Source organism: Salvelinus namaycush, chromosome 42 (assembly GCF_016432855.1).
Source record: "Salvelinus namaycush isolate Seneca chromosome 42, SaNama_1.0, whole genome shotgun sequence".
NCBI classification, from domain to species: Eukaryota; Metazoa; Chordata; class Actinopteri; order Salmoniformes; family Salmonidae; genus Salvelinus; species Salvelinus namaycush.
The window spans coordinates 14,379,145-14,399,593 of record NC_052348.1 but is presented as its reverse complement, the minus strand read 5'-3'; the positions used below and the strand labels follow the sequence as shown (position 1 = coordinate 14,399,593).

General features: G+C 47.2%; 2 protein-coding genes across 2 annotated transcripts; both read left to right on the top strand.

The window, feature by feature from the left end:
* Positions 1 to 151: 151 nt before the first annotated feature.
* On the top strand, positions 152 to 20,183 carry LOC120034749 (GRB2-associated-binding protein 1-like). The gene is made up of 10 exons (XM_038981354.1): positions 152 to 158; positions 2,481 to 2,697; positions 3,619 to 4,289; positions 5,449 to 5,543; positions 5,777 to 6,122; positions 11,267 to 11,356; positions 12,456 to 12,549; positions 12,942 to 13,059; positions 16,816 to 16,944; positions 18,036 to 20,183. The coding sequence occupies exons 1-10, from the start codon at positions 152 to 154 to the stop codon at positions 18,192 to 18,194; spliced, it is 1,926 nt and encodes a 641-aa protein (XP_038837282.1). The 3' UTR covers positions 18,195 to 20,183.
* LOC120034942 lies at positions 14,462 to 16,809 on the top strand. The gene is made up of 2 exons (XM_038981656.1): positions 14,462 to 15,026; positions 15,066 to 16,809. The coding sequence occupies exons 1-2, from the start codon at positions 14,709 to 14,711 to the stop codon at positions 15,828 to 15,830; spliced, it is 1,083 nt and encodes a 360-aa protein (XP_038837584.1). The 5' UTR covers positions 14,462 to 14,708; the 3' UTR covers positions 15,831 to 16,809.
* Positions 20,184 to 20,449: the final 266 nt, after the last annotated feature.

Sequence of the window (20,449 nt, the reverse complement as noted above, 5' to 3'; positions counted from 1 at the left end):
TGCGCACTTACTCAGGGAAAAGCGAGTGGGTGGGGCCCACCAAACCAGAATTGTGGTTTATTTAGAGTTCCTCTTTCTACGTCCATTCCCACCATCATCAGTGGGGGCCACATACAGGTGCCTCCGGACCTGAACTTCCCTCTCAGCTGACATGGGAGGTACTGTCGAGTTCAGGGCCTAAAATTACCTCAATTTTTTTATATAGAAAAATCTACCAGCCACTCAAAACGGATGAGCATGCTTTGTAATGTTTCTAAAACAATACATTTATTACTAGTAAGAAGTAATGTGGAATATTAATTACATTTTTAACCAAAATATCACAGATGAGACAAATGTTCACCTGTCCCTTTAAGAGCGGGTGTTACCGTGGTAACGCGACTCCAGTCTTCATGTTTGTGCCTGTGAGATTGAGTCTGACAAAGTGAAGAGTTGTCTTGTCCTCTCTAGCTTGTTGAAATCCACACATAGAAAAACAACATCAGCTGTGAAACAAACAAATGTAAATGGCCAAGAAACACAAGGACAAAGTCTCACATCAGTAGACTTACATTTTTCTGTAAATTAGACCAACGTTTATGCCTGTGTGTAGCGCTTCTAAAAATGAATCTTTCACTCTTCAGGTGCGCACAGCCTCCAGCCCAGGCAGTGTTGCAGCAGAGGTGGGATAGGCTGTATATGATTCGTAGTTCTTTGACTTTGTGCGATTCAATTACCAGCTATGAAACAAAACCAATGCCAAAATCTACCTGCATTTTGCAGCTGGTGCGTGTTCATTTTAGGCCGTGGTTGAGTTGCAGAAATGGACCCTATAATCTAAACTCACTATTGTAATGCATGTGGGTTTAATCAGAATGTTAGGGAACCATTTAGAGGCCCTAGTCGAGGAGAAATGTCCTGGACTATGATATCAGCAGTACCCACTACATCTATGACAACGGGGAGACCATGTCTCCAACAAGGTCAGCTTCACTCCTTTCTCGGTGTTGTGGCTGTATCCTACCCTCCCTGTTCTAGTGTAACGTCAACCACAACGTATCGCTTATCTATGGGGCCATTTTGGAATGTTGACTTTATTATGGTTTCAAGCAGCAAGTTTGTCTTAATACCCATGCAGATTTCTGTGGTCGAGCGGTGTGGCTCTCATATTGCAGAGGGACCTTGGCTACTGCTCTCTGTGCCTCGCGAAGTCTCGTTCGCTGATCATACAGCACAAACAAAGAGGGGACAGTTCAGCCCACTCCCGCGCCCAGGCGAGGGGGCACCGTGGCTGGGGAAATGTCAGCGAGTGGAGGGGGCTGGAGCAGCAGGGCTGTAAACCAGCGGTGTGGAGGGGGAGATTAAGGAGGAAGGGGATTTTCCTGCTGCCTGGGTGAATCAGCACATAAGACAGAAAAACAAGGGGATGGAGAGAGTGAGTGATAGTGTATATAGTATTGAGTGGAGTGAAAGTAGGAGGGGAGAGCGGGAGGGAGAGAACTGAAGAGGGGAATGGGGAGAAGAGATGAAGGGATGCAATGTATAGGGAGTGATTGAGGGAGAGAAGGAGAGTGCACAGGATAAAGCAGGAGAATAGTGACTGATTGGGGCGCGATTGAGGGAGAGGGTGTACAAGAGAAAACAGTGGAGGAGAGGAAGAGCGGGATGGGACGAGAGGGAGAGTAAAGATTCAGAGAGCAGCTGTCATCTCAGGGCGCATCCTTGAGTACACTGAGAGTACACGTACACTGAGAAGTGTAGGCGGGGAGTAATGCAGGCAGAGTAGGTTATGAATAGAGCACAACCAAGCAGTCTCCACACAGACCTACATGGAGAAGGACAAGGCAGAGACCTTGAGGAAATGCTGTCTGGCCGTGGTTGGGATTCAAAAGGCAAAACATAGATTTGGATAAAAATACAGCTCAGTATTAATGGTGTGAATAACATTGGCAGATACAATAGCTGTAGGAAGAAAGGAAGCATTTGGGTTTGTTATATTTCCCTCAGTAGATTCCATCAAACTGTAATGTACATGTAATGCTACATTTTAATTTCATGGTTGTATTTCTCATGCGTAATCATTGATTGTGAAGATTTGAAAGTCTAGTGAAAGTCAGTATTTGTGTGGTTCACAGATGTGTGTGTGAGAGAGAGTGTGCATGCATGCCTGTGTACGTACAATGTGTCCTTCAAGTCTGACTCATCATCTGTTTTGTACTGGATGTATCTTGCGGTATCTCAGTCATGTGTTCGGTATACAATTCCCGCTGCTCTGTAGTGCTTTTATAGAACGTTATACTGTTTTCTGTACACAAACAAGTCAGAAATCTAACCATACAAACACCTATAATATTATCACAACAGGACATGTACGTTTCGGAAATAACTGTTGTGCATGGAAGCATTCTCAACAACATTGTCCTAACTCCGGTGTACAATGCACAGATGTTCTGACTCTCTCCCCTCTTCTCCCTCCCCTCCCCCCTCTTTCTTCCCCACAGAAGCGGCAAAGGCTGCCCATCAGGCGGCCAGCGGTGGCTCTGTGGTGGACACGCCCCCTCACCCTGGCCTGGGGGGTCCTCCAGCCATGCTGACCAACGTGCCCCCTCCCTACCAGCCGGTCAGCGTGCGCCACCTGGACTCAGAGTCCAGCCTGGACGAACCCCAGGACTACCTGTGGCTGGTCAACTGTGAGAGCAAGAAGCCAGAGCCCAACAGGTGGGTGTGGGATACCTGATATGACAGTGCAGCGCTGCCATTGGTACAGAGTGGAGAGGTGTTGTGACATTTCCCTCTGTGTTTCTCTGACATCTAATCTCCATCTGTCTCCTGTTTATAATGTACTTTAGGTTGGTGTCACTCGTTTTTTAAATACATTTTTTTTATACAAAGTATGGCGTCTTTAGCCTCCCCCCGCACCGCTCCCCCCCGCCCTCTCTTGCTTGACCCCCCCCGGTTACTTTCCTCTTGTGTGCTTTAGTAGGCCTCTTGTCTCTATATGTTGTCCATATTTCAGTGCCTCTTCTCTCTTGTTGATGTGGTTCTCTGACTCTCTCCTCCTCTCTGTGTGTGGTGGTGTAGCTCTGTGACTCCTCTACCCCCTACTCCTCTCCCCCAGGAGTACCTCCTCCTAGAGGAGTGTGAGAGCAAAGGGGCTCCTTCTCCTCCCCAGGTTAATCAGTGAGTCTGGAGCAGCCTGTCTAGTGTGGAGTGATACACACACACACACACTTGTGCACAAAGTCACACAGGTTCATAAACATGCACATATACATGTAGACACACACACATACACACACATTGTAAATGCACACAAAACTAACCCAGCACTTACCTCTGGGATTGATGTGTTTGAGAAGTGATCATTAATAACTTAATATGTCAATAGACCTTTGGCAAAGGACAGTGCAGTGTTTGACCCTGCATGTTGTGAAATGATCCACAGGATGAAACATGGATCATTATACTGAACCTCCAACTCAATAAGATCTGCTCAACAACATATCCAGTGGACCTCAATAGGAGTTATTGGTGGATCTGTTGATGTAACCCATATCACTAATCTATGTTGAAGTGTGTGTGAAATGTTCACACACCATTCAGCCTTCTGATGTTTATATATCTGTGCCGTTGCCATAGAGCCCACGCCGAGTGTTCCAAGTCGACCTCGTCGGAGACGGACCTGAATGACAACGTCCCCGCCCACCGCACGCCAACCTCCACTAGCTCCTCCTCTAAGCACGCCAACGGCTTCTTCTCCTCTGTCCTGCCCCCTCACCCCTCCTCCGCCTCCTCCATCTATGACTCTCCGCCTTCCCGCGGAGGCGACCTCTCCTCCAGCCTCTACCACCTCCCCCGCTCCTACTCCCAGGACACTGTGCTCCTTCCCAAGTCGGCCTCCGCCTCCTCGCCCCCCGTCCCGGTCGACGGCGACGCCCCGGAGCTCTACGTCTTCAACGCGCCCTCGCGGAAGCCCTCCGTGGAGACTCAGATGAGGAACCTGTCGGTTAGCTACGATATTCCTCCCACACCAGGCAGTAACTGTACCTATCAGGTGCCTCGAGGTCCAGCGAGTGGTGGGTCTGAGGGTGGGGATGGGATGCCTCCGCCCCGGCCCCCCAAGCCTTCCCTCACCTCCCTGACCCCGGGGCACCCGCCGCCCCCCGCGGAGCGCTCGCCCACGGACACGTACTGCGTGCCGCGCTCCATGTCGGAGACGGACGGGAACTACTGCGTGCCCACCAGCGCCGGGAACAAGGCCCTGAGGAGCAACACCATCGGCACCATGGACTCATCACGCCTCAGGAAAGGTATGTCTCATCGATTGATCTTGATTCATTGTTCCTGATTTATTAGTCCTGTCAAATAGATGAGAAACATATATAATTGATCACGAGCATTCCATTTCACTCTCACTTTTTGCTAAGTGACAGGGTACCACATCCTTTCACTAATCATGAGGCTAAGTGATATATGTGTGCATCATTATAAAGGCTAAATACACTAGCTAGCAACGACAGGATGTTCACAACACATGGCTGGTGTGTACTGTTGTCAGCCAACACTATCATCTGCAGCGCAAAGCAAGTGTCTAATCCTCCAGGATAATTATCTTGACGCGACAGATGTGTTTTTGAATGGCTAATTACAAATACTTTTTCACAGCTGAAGACTGCCTTGCCTCCAAGGACATCTGGTGTAGCAGTATTAGTGGTGTTCGGTTACCATGCAGACAGACAACACGTACTTCAGACTTTAGGAGAAAGCAGTTTGGTGCCTCAGTCCCAACCTCTATGTACAGTCTGCTCCCAACCCATTTTTTCTACTAGCAATAGAGAAACAACACTGAGGCCCTCTCCTCATCACCCCCTCTGGTGGTGGCCTCTGGTAATAACCCCTGCCCTCCCCTCCCCAAAAATATATAATAACATTTTTCTTGTTAAAGGACAATCATTTACACAACCAAAAAAGCATCGGAGGTTAAAGTTCAAGATAAAACATTATGCCCAGCTACATCCGGTCCAAGTCTGTTCCTATCATTTAACTTGTGTTAGTTTAACAGACCTGTTTCAAGGACATTTTGCAATTGTCCCGGGATTCCCAGTTTGTCTAGTCGTTTGTGTACCAGAGAAGGCTTTGCTTGCCTTGGCTTTAGAGTATGGCGACCTTCCAAGTCGCATCATCCTGTTTGTCTGAACTCCTTCTGAAATCCGTTAGTGTGAAGTTACACATGATGACCAGAGCACGAACGGCAACTATAGTCCAGCTGCCTTAGTGCCGAGATGACAGACGGACTTCGCATATCCCCGTTCAACACTTACTGTGGTTCCAATGGTGCATTTGTATTCCCTTATTATTTAGTATTTAACACCATTTTGATTCATACTGCTGTAAGCCCTACCTAGACTACTATACTGTAGGTATGTTGTGTTTACACTGGTTTTAAATGTTCTGTCATGTTTGTTGCAGATGTGGGCTCCCAGGACTGTTACGATATCCCTAGGACGTTTCCCTCTGACAAGAGCTGCTCGTTTGACTTCAACGAAAGCTTCAACAGCTACTTGGTCAGTCTTTACACGACATGCTCTTGAATCAGTTTAAAACTATCAACGTAAAGGACCTCTCACATTAATACTGATCCTTCCAAGTATTGGACTATTATGACTATGGAGTTTTGAAGTGTACTAAGGTGCAGATTAAGATAAGGGAAGCTTGCATGCTCTTACTACTTTTCGTGTGTGTGTGTGTGTGTGTGTGTACGTGTTTTTGTCTTGTGTCTGTCTATGCCCTCATGTAGCCTGCCTGTCTCTCTGCCCCCCCTCCACTCCAGAAAAACAAAGGCATGATGCCAGTGGGCAGCCAGTCCATGGAGGAAGTTGACCAGAACTACGTACCCATGAACGCCAACTCCCCGTCCCACCACCGCTCCGGCAGCCTGTCGGGCTGTGAACCCATCATGGAACCCAACTATGTCCCCATGACCCCGGGCCCGGGCACCTTAGAGTTCTCCCTGGGCAAGCAGGTTCCCCCGCCGGCCCACATGGGGTTTCGCTCAAGCCCCAATACCCCACCCCGCAGGCCCATGCTCATCAGCGATTGTCAGCCCCCGCCCGTGGACCGCAACCTCAAACCGGACCGCAAAGGTGAGGGAGGAGAGGGGGGCAGGGAGGATGGGTGTATGGCTGGGGGGGGTGAAGGGGTGTGGCTGTGAAGTGGAATGGGGGTGTAAAGCAGTGTGTCTTTGAATGAGAGAGAATATTGGTTCGTTTGTCTTTATCTGCTGTTGCATCAACGTTTTCACAACTGCTCGTCTCTCTACATCCTGGCATTCAACTCTAACTCACACACATTTACATGTGCTGGCTCATGGTTATGAAAGGCAGATTACCATTGCATTATTTTGAATTATAAACTGGGTGGTTCGAGCCCTGAATACTGATTGGCTAAAAGCCGTGGTATATCAGACCGTATACCACGGCTACGGGCTGTATCCAGGCACTCTGCATTGCGTCGTGCGTAAGAACAGCCCTTAGGTGCCCCCGAGGTGCCTTATTGCTTAAGTACAACACTTCAGAATGTGTCACTATACAATTCCTGTATGGCATCAGACAGGAGTGCAGATTGTTGTGGCTCACCCTTTGCTCCTCTCCTCAATGTAGGCAGTGTTCTAGACCTCTCCTCAATGTAGGCAGTGTTCTAGACCTCTCTCCTCAATGTAGGCAGTGTTCTAGACCTCTCTCCTCAATGTAGGCAGTGTTCTAGACCTCTCTCCTCAATGTAGGCAGTGTTCTAGACCTCTCTCCTCAATGTAGGCAGTGTTCTAGACCTCTCTCCTCAATGTAGGCAGTGTTTTAGACCTCTCTCCTCAATGTAGTCAGTGTTTTAGACCTCTCTCCTCAATGTAGGCAGTGTTTTAGACCTCTCTCCTCAATGTAGGCAGTGTTTTAGACCTCTCTCCTCAATGTAGGCAGTGTTTTAGACCTCTCTCCTCAATGTAGGCAGTGTTTTAGACCTCTCTCCTCAATGTAGGCAGTGTTTTAGACCTCTCTCCTCAATGTAGGCAGTGTTTTAGACCTCTCTCCTCAATGTAGGCAGTGTTTTAGACCTCTCTCCTCAATGTAGGCAGTGTTTTAGACCTCTCTCCTCAATGTAGGCAGTGTTTTAGACCCCTCTCCTCAATGTAGGCAGTGTTTTAGACCCCTCTCCTCAATGTAGGCAGTGTTTTAGACCTCTCTCCTCAATGTAGGCAGTGTTTTAGACCTCTCTCCTCAATGTAGGCAGTGTTTTAGACCTCTCTCCTCAATGTAGGCAGTGTTTTAGACCTCTCTCCTCAATGTAGGCAGTGTTTTAGACCTCTCTCCTCAATGTAGGCAGTGTTTTAGACCTCTCTCCTCAATGTAGGCAGTGTTTTAGACCTCTCTCCTCAATGTAGGCAGTGTTTTAGACCCCTCTCCTCAATGTAGGCAGTGTTTTAGACCCCTCTCCTCAATGTAGGCAGTGTTTTAGACCTCTCTCCTCAATGTAGGCAGTGTTTTAGACCTCTCTCCTCAATGTAGGCAGTGTTTTAGACCTCTCTCCTCAATGTAGGCAGTGTTTTAGACCTCTCTCCTCAATGTAGGCAGTGTTTTAGACCTCTCTCCTCAATGTAGGCAGTGTTTTAGACCTCTCTCCTCAATGTAGGCAGTGTTTTAGACCTCTCTCCTCAATGTAGGCAGTGTTTTAGACCTCTCTCCTCAATGTAGGCAGTGTTTTAGACCTCTCTCCTCAATGTAGGCAGTGTTTTAGACCTCTCTCCTCAATGTAGGCAGTGTTTTAGACCTCTCTCCTCAATGTAGGCAGTGTTTTAGACCTCTCTCCTCAATGTAGGCAGTGTTTTAGACCTCTCTCCTCAATGTAGGCAGTGTTTTAGACCTCTCTCCTCAATGTAGGCAGTGTTTTAGACCTCTCTCCTCAATGTAGGCAGTGTTTTAGACCTCTCTCCTCAATGTAGGCAGTGTTTTAGACCTCTCTCCTCAATGTAGGCAGTGTTTTAGACCTCTCTCCTCAATGTAGGCAGTGTTTTAGACCTCTCTCCTCAATGTAGGCAGTGTTTTAGACCTCTCTCCTCAATGTAGGCAGTGTTTTAGACCTCTCTCCTCAATGTAGGCAGTGTTTTAGACCTCTCTCCTCAATGTAGGCAGTGTTTTAGACCTCTCTCCTCAATGTAGGCAGTGTTTTAGACCTCTCTCCTCAATGTAGGCAGTGTTTTAGACCTCTCTCCTCAATGTAGGCAGTGTTTTAGACCTCTCTCCTCAATGTAGGCAGTGTTTTAGACCTCTCTCCTCAATGTAGGCAGTGTTTTAGACCTCTCTCCTCAATGTAGGCAGTGTTTTAGACCTCTCTCAATGTAGGCAGTGTTTTAGACCTCTCTCCTCAATGTAGGCAGTGTTTTAGACCTCTCTCAATGTAGGCAGTGTTTTAGACCTCTCTCAATGTAGGCAGTGTTTTAGACCTCTCTCAATGTAGGCAGTGTTTTAGACCTCTCTCAATGTAGGCAGTGTTTTAGACCTCTCTCAATGTAGGCAGTGTTTTAGACCTCTCTCAATGTAGGCAGTGTTTTAGACCTCTCTCAATGTAGGCAGTGTTTTAGACCTCTCTCAATGTAGGCAGTGTTTTAGACCTCTCTCAATGTAGGCAGTGTTTTAGACCTCTCTCAATGTAGGCAGTGTTTTAGACCTCTCTCAATGTAGGCAGTGTTTTAGACCTCTCTCAATGTAGGCAGTGTTTTAGACCTCTCTCAATGTAGGCAGTGTTTTAGACCTCTCTCAATGTAGGCAGTGTTTTAGACCTCTCTCAATGTAGGCAGTGTTTTAGACCTCTCTCAATGTAGGCAGTGTTTTAGACCTCTCTCAATGTAGGCAGTGTTTTAGACCTCTCTCAATGTAGGCAGTGTTTTAGACCTCGCTCAATGTAGGCAGTGTTTTAGACCTCGCTCAATGTAGGCAGTGTTTTAGACCTCGCTCAATGTAGGCAGTGTTTTAGACCTCGCTCAATGTAGGCAGTGTTTTAGACCTCGCTCAATGTAGGCAGTGTTTTAGACCTCGCTCAATGTAGGCAGTGTTTTAGACCTCGCTCAATGTAGGCAGTGTTTTAGACCTCGCTCAATGTAGGCAGTGTTTTAGACCTCGCTCAATGTAGGCAGTGTTTTAGACCTCGCTCAATGTAGGCAGTGTTTTAGACCTCGCTCAATGTAGGCAGTGTTTTAGACCTCTCTCAATGTAGGCAGTGTTTTAGACCTCTCTCAATGTAGGCAGTGTTTTAGACCTCTCTCAATGTAGGCAGTGTTTTAGACCTCTCTCAATGTAGGCAGTGTTTTAGACCTCTCTCAATGTAGGCAGTGTTCTAGACCTCTCTCAATGTAGGCAGTGTTCTAGACCTCTCTCAATGTAGGCAGTGTTCTAGACCTCTCTCAATGTAGGCAGTGTTCTAGACCTCTCTCAATGTAGGCAGTGTTCTAGACCTCTCTCCTCAATGTAGGCAGTGTTCTAGACGAAGCCTCCTCCACCCTCCTCTCAGCCTTCTCTTTTAGGTTAGCCTGCTCTCCTCCTCATTTTCTATCCCCCTCATCCCATTCAAAGGGACTTTTGTCCCTGATTTCAGGGGGCCCTCTTTGGGGGGGTGACCGGCCTGGGCCACCATCACCATGGAGCACCCGGAGCCCAGAGCGGTCACCTCTGTCCCCATTGTCGTGCCCCCCCCCCCCCCCCCTCAAAGGGCCTCTTTGATGGATCAACAACCCCCTCCTGACCCACCAGGGGACATTTCAATCTCGAGAGGGAAGGATTTGAATATCCCACAGGGGAGGCAGACCCGAAGCAGAGGTCATTACCAGTCACTGTCAATGGTAGAGAAGAAAGGGGGAATATGTAGGAAATCCTGAAGTCAGTCCCTCTCTATTCACGGCTTAGAGCTGTAACTTTCAGATCAATGACTCTTGGTTATTTTCTTTCCAGTGTCTTCCATGGTGTCATCATGGGGTGCTGAATGTGAGTGGTTCAGTGCAAGGACATGTTAGACTGGAATGTTACTGTAGTCACGGGGTCCTTATTACGGCGACTTAGGGATAGGCATACAGTTACCTTTTTTTAACTTGAGTTTTTATAACCATGGGCCATCACCGTAAACTTCCATCTCAATGCATTCTCTGTCCTCACCTAACCACCACTGCTATCCACCTGCTGAGTTTGGGACCACTGTTGTCCAGCCTGTGTGTTCTTGTAGGGCTGTTGTGTGTTCTTGTAGGGCTGTTGTGTGTTCTTGTAGGGCTGTTGTGTTCTGTTGGCTTCAGGGTTAATCTCTCTAGCCTTCCCTCTGGCTCGCTGGCTCTGGTACAAATCCCAAATCAAATCGACCGCTAGACCCTATGCACTTGGTGGAAGTTTGACCATATTGCTTTAACAAATCAATTCCTCTCAGATCTCCACAATTGAATAGGGTCCAGGGGTCAATTTGGGATTGGGCCTCTCTTGCTTGGTTTGGTTCTGTAGGCGTGGTCTTGTGAGGCTGAAGCATCTGTGGTCGATGCCAACAAGTAGCTTCATTCATTCACTTTCCTTATGGCTCTGTTATGGGGTCAATTATAAATGTCTGCCATGGTTTTATCTGGGGTATGCTGTGTTTTCTGGCTATAGTGAGGGTTATACATAAGGTTATACCGTCAGTCTGCTGGTGTACAGATAAATGTGCGCTTTTATTGCCTGCTGTTGTGGATGTGTTGCACTCATAATGACTCACCTCTCAGTGGGTCTTCCACGCTCATACTGGTGCGTGTTGTTGTCAAGTCTCTGTTGAGGCCAGCCATGTTCCAGGGTTGTGCCTAGAGGGAGTACAGCTACGACCGGAAGTTCGTTTTTCAAAGCTGGTTCGGAGAATTGACCCAGCAGGTTAGGAGACATAGGTTAAGGTTAGGAAAAGGGTTAGGGTTAGAGGAAATGCTCTCCTAACCTGCTATGAAAAGTCACTTCCGGTCGTAGCCGTACTCCCTCTAGTCACAACCATGTTGCGTGGAGTGAGGTGCATGATGGGAAATGTTAGCGTCCGCTGTTGCCATGGCGATGGCCCTGTCTATACTGTGTATACACCAATGGGGATGAAGCAATGGTAGGGTGGAAGTAGTGAGTTGTCTCTCAACAAAGTCTGTTGATCTGTCGGCTTTGCATGGCAGGGTTTTATTAAAATAGGGGTTACAATGATGTCATCGTTTTATCAATGATGGTAATGTGAAAAGTCTTCTTTTTTAACCAATCAGGTCAGAGTCCTAAAATAATAAGAGCAAAGGGGGTTGGTTTAGAGCGAACCGACTCTCAGACCGTAGGGGAGTTCCCAAGACGACGCAAGGGTAGGTACTACCAAACAACGACGCCTGAAACTTGGTTCTGAACACTCATCTCTCATTCTCTCCGAACGTGTCTGAACTCAACGCATGCCTCTGAATGTTCTCCTGTGACCTGTGACATCACGTGGTATCCTGTCTCATCCAATCAACTAACTCCTGGACCAGCGGGCCCCTCTTCTGTTCAGTTGTCGTTTCTGATTCCACATTTTGTTCTCATAACACGTTTTTGAACCGCACCAACACCCTAGAGATATTATCCTCCAGGCTTCTTCAGGAAATGGTGGAAAGATTATATCTCAGGAATGTTATTGTTGTCCAGTGGAAGATCTCCAGTACATAGGAGCACGTTGTCAGTGTACTAGTGTACCGCACCACCAACCAAATCTCAAGCCCACATATTCAAAGTAATCAATAGCGTTAATGTATTACACCAGTACAGTAATTGATTCTTAGGTTACTGACACACACAAACACACCAGTGATGGACTGTTCTAACCAACTACCTCCTGTATTTTTAACACTTTTTGCTCCTGTTTCTACATGTAATTCTATCATGTGCTCTTTATTGTATTTGTAATGGAAGAAAGTTTATTGCTCAGGTACGATGAATGATATTTTCCCTTTATGTTCTGTTCAGAATTGTGTGTGTGTAATATATCTCTGGTGTGCATGAAGGGTGTTTAGTGCTGTACTGTAGGCTGAGCAGTGTTAGTGCTGCTGTTCTGTAGACTGCAGCACCAGATGGTGTTTTCTAGCCAGGCTGAGGGAGCTATGCTGAATGTGTTTCTATAGCACCCGGGTTGCCAGACTGGGCTCTGTTACGTTAACCATGCGGGAACGGTTGGCTGTGGACACTCAATGTGGACGTGCTCTATAAACCTATAACCAATTGATTACATTTTTGTATTACACTCAACTTCTCATATTGGAATCTAGCCTACAGTTTTAGTCTTGCAAGGAGGTATTGTGGCTTTTAGGGACCTCTGTTGGCCAAATGAAAGCCTACCTCCCCACCACCTTTTGTATGGTGGAATGTATTGTGTTGCAATGATGGTACGTGATGAGAGAGATTGACGGGGGTGTTTGCCCCTCCCCTCTACAGCCAAGCCCGCCCCTTTGGAGATCAAGCCCCTACCTGAGTGGGAGGAGTCATCGGCGCCCGTCCGTTCGCCTGTCACCAGGTCTTTTGCTCGGGAGTAAGTGTCTTACCCCTTGACCTTTCACCTCTTCAGCAGCTCAGGGTCAAAGTGGCCCTTGGGCACAGATCTAGGATTATTGTCGCACACCGCATCCTAACCATTTAGGAGTAAAACATAAAGCTGACCTTAGGTCAGTGTCAACTTAGTTGAATTCCTTTCTACTGCATGTGACTATAGGTTTGTTATTCTATCAGAACACTAACCCTCCACGCATGACTTTAGTCACCTCATAACATGTCAAAGTAGTCATGTCTTAGAAATTAGCTTCTTGTCTTTTTCCAGTGTGTCATTTTTAATCTGCAGGGAACTCTGCAGGCACTGCTGCTATTTGTGTGTGTGTGTGTACCGACGGTATGTTCAACAGTGTGTGTGTGTGTGATGCTGCTCAGTCCCTCCAGGTTCCCCATGCCCCCCAGGCCTCCCTCGGTGCATAGCACCGCCTCCAGCACCGACTCCGAGGACTGTGATGAGAATTATGTAGCCATGGTCTCTAAGGCAGACGAACTAGTATGTAACACACGTCCTCAACTACTCTCTTCTAAAATATTCATGTTAAATCATACAATGATTTATGTACATTTTCTATAAAAAACTTGTCACATTAATAAGCTAATGTTCCACATAGTCAGTAGCCAATGAATGTATTACAATTCAATTATATATATTTTTTTATTCATGGTAAAGTGCACCATTTGCAATGTAATTTGTCTGATGGCATATCTTAGTGGGCTGAATATCCATAGAACATCAGTATGCAGAATAATTTAAATACACTACATGACCAAAGGTATGTGGACACCTGCTCTTCCAACGTCTCATTCCAAAATCATGGGCATTAATATGGAGTTGGTCCCCCTCTGCTGCTATAACAGCCTCCTCTCTTCTGGGAAGGTTTTCCACTAGATGTTGGAACATTGCTGCGGGGGACTTGCTTCCATTCAGCCACAAGCATTAGTGAGGTCGGGCACTGATGTTGGACGATTAGGCCTAGCTTGCAGTCGGCATTCCAATTCATCCGAAAGGTGTTCGATGGGGTTGAGGTCAGGGCTCTGTGCAGGCCAGTCAAGTTCTTCCACACAGATCTCGAGACACCATTTCTGTATGGACCTCGCTTTGTGCACGGGTGCATTGCCATGCTGAAACAGGAAAGGGCCTTCCCCAAACTGTTGCCACGAAGTTGGAAGTACAGAATGGTCTAGAATTTCATTGTATGCATTAGCATTAAGATTTCCCATCACTGGAACTAATGGGCCTAGCCAGAACCATGAAAAACAGCCCCAGACCATTATTCCTCCTCCACCAAACTTTACAGTTGGCACTATGCATTGGGGCAGGTAGCGTTCTCCTTGCATCCGCCAAACCCAGATTTGTCCATTGGACTGCCAGATGGTGAAGCGTGATTCATCACTCCAGAGAATGTGTTTCCACTGCTCCAGAGTCCAATGGCGGCAAGCTTCACACCACTCCAACCCACGCTTGGCATTGTGCATGGTGACCTTAGGCTTGTGTGCAGCTGCTCGGCCATGGAAACACATTTCATGAAACTCCAGACGAACAGGTCTTGTGCTGACGTTGCTTCCGGAGGCAGTTTGGAACTCGGTAGTGAGTGTTGCAATCGAGGACAGATGTTTTTTTACGCCCTACGCGCTTCAGCACTCGGCGGTCCCGTTCTGTGAGCTTGTGTGGCCTACCACTTCGTGGCTGAGCCGCTGTTGCTCCTAGACGTTTCCACTGCATAATAACAGCACTTACAGTTGACCGGGGCAGCTCTAGCAGGGCAGACATTTTATGAACTGACTTGCTGGAAATGTGGCATCCTATGATGGTACCATGTTGAAAGTCACAGAGCTCGTCAGTCAGGCCATTCTACTGCCAATGTTTGTCTATGGAGATAGCGTGGCTGTATGCTTGATTTTATACACATGTCAGCAACGGGTGTGTCTGAAATAGCCGAATCCACTAATTTGAAGGGTGTCCACATACTTTTGTGTATATAGTGTAGTTTGACTTCACTTCAAAACATACTACTGTTTTTTGTTAGTGTGATGATATTGAAATGATGAGTCGACGTTTCTCGTTTCCCATGTTAGTATAGTATACCTATTAAAAGTCATAGTCAGTTATCATCTTCCTCGGCCTCCCAAACCTCATCTTTTATGGAGAAATCGATGGTTGCCACAGAAGGACTCCTCTTCAACACTTCTATTTTCTTCCTCTTCTTTCCCCCTCCATCACTTGTCATCCTGCTTTTTTGTCTTTTTCGTTTGCGCGTTCACTCTTTTCACCCTGCAGGTATTCAGTCCATCTGGTGGACATCTCCTTCCCCCTGCAGGTATTCAGTCCATCTGGTGGACATCTCCTTCCCCCTGCAGGTATTCAGTCCATCTGGTGGACATCTCCTTCCCCCTGCAGGTATTCAGTCCATCTGGTGGACATCTCCTTCCCCCTGCAGGTATTCAGTCCATCTGGTGGACATCTCCTATCCCTGCAGGTATTCAGTCCATCTGGTGGACATCTCCTTCCCCCTGCAGGTATTCAGTCCATCTGGTGGACATCTCCTTCCCCCTGCAGGTATTCAGTCCATCTGGTGGACATCCCCTTCCCCCTGCAGGTATTCAGTCCATCTGGTGGACATCTCCTTCCCCCTGCAGGTATTCAGTCCATCTGGTGGACATCTCCTTCCCCCTGCAGGTATTCAGTCCATCTGGTGGACATCTCCTTCCCCCTGCAGGTATTCAGTCCATCTGATGGACATCTCCTTCCCCCTGCAGGTATTCAGTCCATCTGGTGGACATCTCCTTCCCCCTGCAGGTATTCAGTCCATCTGGTGGACATCTCCTTCCCCCTGCAGGTATTCAGTCCATCTGGTGGACATCTCCTTCCCCCTGCAGGTATTCAGTCCATCTGATGGACATCCCCTTCCCCCTGCAGGTATTCAGTCCATCTGGTGGACATCTCCTTCCCCCTGCAGGTATTCAGTCCATCTGGTGGACATATCCTTCCCCCTGCAGGTATTCAGTCCATCTGGTGGACATATCCTTCCCCCTGCAGGTATTCAGTCCATCTGGTGGACATCTCCTTCCCCCTGCAGGTATTCAGTCCATCTGGTGGACATCTCCTTCCCCCTGCAGGTATTCAGTCCATCTGGTGGACATCTCCTTCCCCCGGCAGGTATTCAGTCCATCTGGTGGACATCTCTTTTTTGCTTCTTCTTTTCTTCTTCTTTTCTTCTTACTTGTGTTTTTCTTCCATCAGTTCTCAAGGACCCTTTTTGTTGACTGGTCAGATAAAAATGATTTTCCCTGGCTCAGGCTCCATGATCTGGTGGTGTAGGCACGTGAACGCGACCAGGGTTTGATTTCTGTCTCCACCTTTCCCACTTTGTCTCACCGCTGTTTCGTCTTCCCACTGTTTCTAATCTGTCTGAATACAGCAGAAATGTCCTAAATATATATATATTTTTTAATAAATATATATTTTCCCGGTGGGAGTCATAAATTGAACAGCACAATCACTGTTTAACGTTGTTCCGTTCTCTCCTAAAGGAAATTATCTTAACTATACTAAATTGACTGGATAACTTCACCAACAACAAAATGGGTAATTTCCTGTATAGTATGTCTGCTTGATTGTTTGTTTTCCAGGTCTTTATGACCTTTTTATTGATGTGTTTTCCCTTATCGTTTCTTCGCCTTTACCTAATGTTTACTGCCTGTTGCTTTTTTCACTCATATTTTTTCCTAGTCCCTCTCTTCTTCCTCCCCCTCTCAGTACATCCTGTGTTATTGTTTGACCTCTGACCTTTCCCTGCTGTCTCTGTAGAGAGGAGTCCTTCTACTGCACTGTCCCCATCACCCCTGTTAAGAGGGAGATGGAGGGCCTTGACACCGTAGAGGAGGTGAGACGGGTTGCCAAGTGTGGTTAGACAAGCTGCCTGGGTTGCCAGTTTGGAGCCTAACCGGAGATGCCCATCGAGCCTATGCTCTCACTGCATGGCGTGGGTTGTGGTGTAATTTCCCCCCAAAACCCACTAAGATTTCAGACACCGTCTGCAGTGGTAGTGTATATGCTGACGTGACTTGAGGTTTGCGTAATACCTTAATGTATGTTTCATAGTAGACCGTTCCAGTTCTGTCTCCATTGTAGCTGTACTACCACTCCTCTTGCCCACTCCTAGAGTGTAGCACTAACATTTAATCATGCCCTGTGAGTGTCATCATCCCCCTATCTCCACTGTAACATGGTATCTCCCTGGTTGCTTAGAACATGAAGCTGGGTGTGTCCATGACGGCGGACGGGGGGAGCAGCCCAATGGTGAAGCCCAAGGGAGACAAGCAGGTGGAGTACCTGGACCTAGACCTGGACCCCGGCAAGTCTACCCCACCACGGAAGGTGAGACCTCTTTCACACACTCTTTCACACACTCTTTCACACACTCTTTCACACACTCTTTCACACACTCATTCACACACTCATTCACACACTCATTCACACTCACTCACTCACTCACTCACATACACACTCACACACTCTCACTCTCACCCACACTCTCACTCTCACCCACACTCACACTCACACCCACACTCACACTCACCCACACTCACACTCTCACCCACACTCACACTCTCACCCACACTCACACCCACACTCACACTCTCACCCACACTCACACTCTCACTCTCACACTCTCTCGCACTCTCTCGCACTCTCTCGCACTCTCTCGCACTCTCTCGCACTCTCTCGCACTCTCTCGCACTCTCTCGCACTCTCTCGCACTCTCTCGCACTCTCTCGCACTCTCTCGCACTCTCTCGCACTCTCTCGCACTCTCTCACACTCTCTCACACTCGCTCACACTCTCTCACACTCGCTCACACTCGCTCACACTCTCACACTCGCTCACACTCTCACACTCGCTCACACTCTCACACTCGCTCACACTCTCACACTCGCTCACACTCGCTCACACTCTCACACTCGCTCACACTCTCTCGCTCACACTCTCTCGCTCACACTCTCTCGCTCACACTCTCTCGCTCACACACTCTCTCGCTCACACTCTCTCGCGCTCACACTCTCTCGCGCTCACACTCTCTCGCGCTCACACTCTCTCGCGCTCACACTCTCTCGCGCTCACACTCTCTCGCGCTCACACTCTCTCGCGCTCACACTCTCTCGCGCTCACACTCTCTCGCGCTCACACTCTCTCGCGCTCACACTCTCTCGCGCTCACACTCTCTCGCGCTCACACTCTCTCGCGCTCACACTCTCTCGCGCTCACACTCTCTCGCACTCTCTCTCACTCTCACTCTCTCACACTCTCACATACACACTCTCACATACACACTCTCACATACACACTCTCACTCACACACTCTCACATACACACTCTCACTCACACACTCTCTCGCTCACACACTCTCTCGCTCACACTCGCTCACACACACAAACTATTGAAACTGACCTGTGTGTGTTCCTCTCCAGAAGAAGAGTAATGGGATTGGTCTGGCGGTGTCAGATGAGCGAGTGGACTACGTGGTGGTGGACCAGCAGCGGACGCAGGCCCTCAAGAGCACCCGGGAGGCCTGGAACGACGGACGCCAGTCCACAGAGACAGACACCTCCACCAAAGGGCCCAAGTGACCCCCAGCTCACCCAGCTACAGCCCCACGCTGCTGGGCCGCAGACATTACTCCAAGCCCAGGCTCTGGCCCCGGCCTTCACCTCCTCCACTTCCTCCAGACTCCTAGTGCCGAAGTGAAGGGGGGCCGGCAGACCTCCAGGGCCACTGAACTGTCTTTAGTTTACACTGCCATCAGTCAGTCTGAGGACAGAACAGCGACAGCACAGCGCCCCTCTGTGGCAGACAGGTGGTATGTGCCAGGAATAAGCTGAATGCAGTATGGATGCAAGTAGGTTTGATTGATGCAGTCCTCACCTGCCTGATATGGGGACTCTGTAAAGACATTACCACATCCACAAAGACTTGGAGTCTGGAACACTTACTGCCACTTATGGTGGATTTCAGTTGATATTTTTCCTCTAGTTGGTTGGAGAATGACCAGGAGAAGACTTAAAGACATTTCCTTTATGATTAAATCACAACACTGTGGGACACTGTCTGGAGTCTGTTTTGGGGGAGAATGAGTCATCTCTCTTTCAAAATGCTTAGTGTCTACTTAATACTTTACTGCCAAGGTTGCCTAGTTTTGCTGGTAGGAAATTGGGCCATTTTTCTCTTGTACAGGTCTAATATTATCCAAAACATTGTAAGAGAGAGAACCAGGTTTTCTTAGTGAAAGACTTGTTGTGAATGCAAGAAAATAGAATACAAGTAAGTTTTTCTGAAAGGCAACTGACCAAGTGCTCAATCAAAGGTTTGGATTCACTGAAACAACGTCATTTAATCGACTGAGAAATGATTCAAATCCTCGTTTAGTTTTTAGTGGAAGAGGAAATGGCTTGACATTTGCAAAACAAAAAGACTGTACAAAGTGTTATGTATATAAACAGAAAGTGTCCTTTATTCAACACTATATACGGTGTGTGGTAATTCTGCAGGGTGGAATTCTATACGCCTCTCCGAGATGGTATCGGGACATGTGATATGAAATGACAGAATCAACTGTGACCGCTTTTAACGGGAAGCTCCCCGACACTTTCTGTGAGTTATGCAAAGGTGTCAGACGTAGGTTTATAGAAGAGAGAAATCAGGTACTCATTCAAATACTAATAACAGCTATTTCCATTTCTAATTTATTTTGAGTTATCTCAACGATAGATGTCCAAGTAATAATCTATAAACCAACAGATTTGATGCTATAGAGCAAAGTGCTGTTGAAAATGCCTTCTCAACGAGCGCCAGTCAATTTGTTTCAGGAGTTTATTATTGTGATGGCATGTCGATTTCATTTATCTCTCTTAGGTTTTAATTTATTTCAAGAGGATTTACACACACACACACACACCTTCTGGGATCTGATGTATGTATGTATGCCTTACGATCTACTTTACTTGATATGTATTTGTAAATAGTGAGAATTTGTGATGTTTTACCTAAAAAGAAAATACTTCAGAATCGTAGTGTTTTTTTCATGACGACTATTGGCTTTACTAACTTTCCAGGGACCCTATTCACAGTGTCTGAGTATGAGTGCAGACGCCGGTTTCCCGAAAGCATCTTAAGGCTAAATTCATTGTTAGAATCATAGGATCCTACGGTTCTAATGATGGGAACCTGGCCCTGGTTTAGGATCAGGTCTCCACTGTTCATGTAATCTTAGTCATTGTAAAAGGCAAAACAACTGATTCTAGATCAGCACACTTACACTGAGATGCTTCATGAACACAGGCCCATTTCTCTCAAGTTCTAAGCATGTTTTACCAGGAGAATTAGTCTTTGCTGTATATATTTGCACCAACTATTCCAGCATGTATCATTTGAATTGAAAAACTGTGCCTGTACTGTCATTTCCATACTACTTAATTCTCACCATCCCATTGCAGCTTTCTGTCTCGAGACCAACTGCAAAACGTTGATGCTTTTATCTTTTTTTGAATGAATCAAAAGAGAAACATTTCCATTTGAAAGTAAACTAAATAAAACAACCTTTTGAGTCTGTTTGTCACCTACACCCTACAGTATGTCACTTATGTTTAAAAAAATGTTGGCGTACTATAGGGAGGAAAACAATGACAGAGGAAAGATAAATGAAAAGAACAAAGGCCAGGAAGTCCCACCCACTGAGGCTGGTGGGAGGAGCTGGAGGACATGCTCATTATAATGACTGGAATGAAAAAATTGGAATGGAGTCTAACATGGTTTGTGTTTGACCATCTATTCCAGCCATTACAATGAGCCCGTCCTCCTGTAGCTCCTCACACCAGCCTACTCTGGA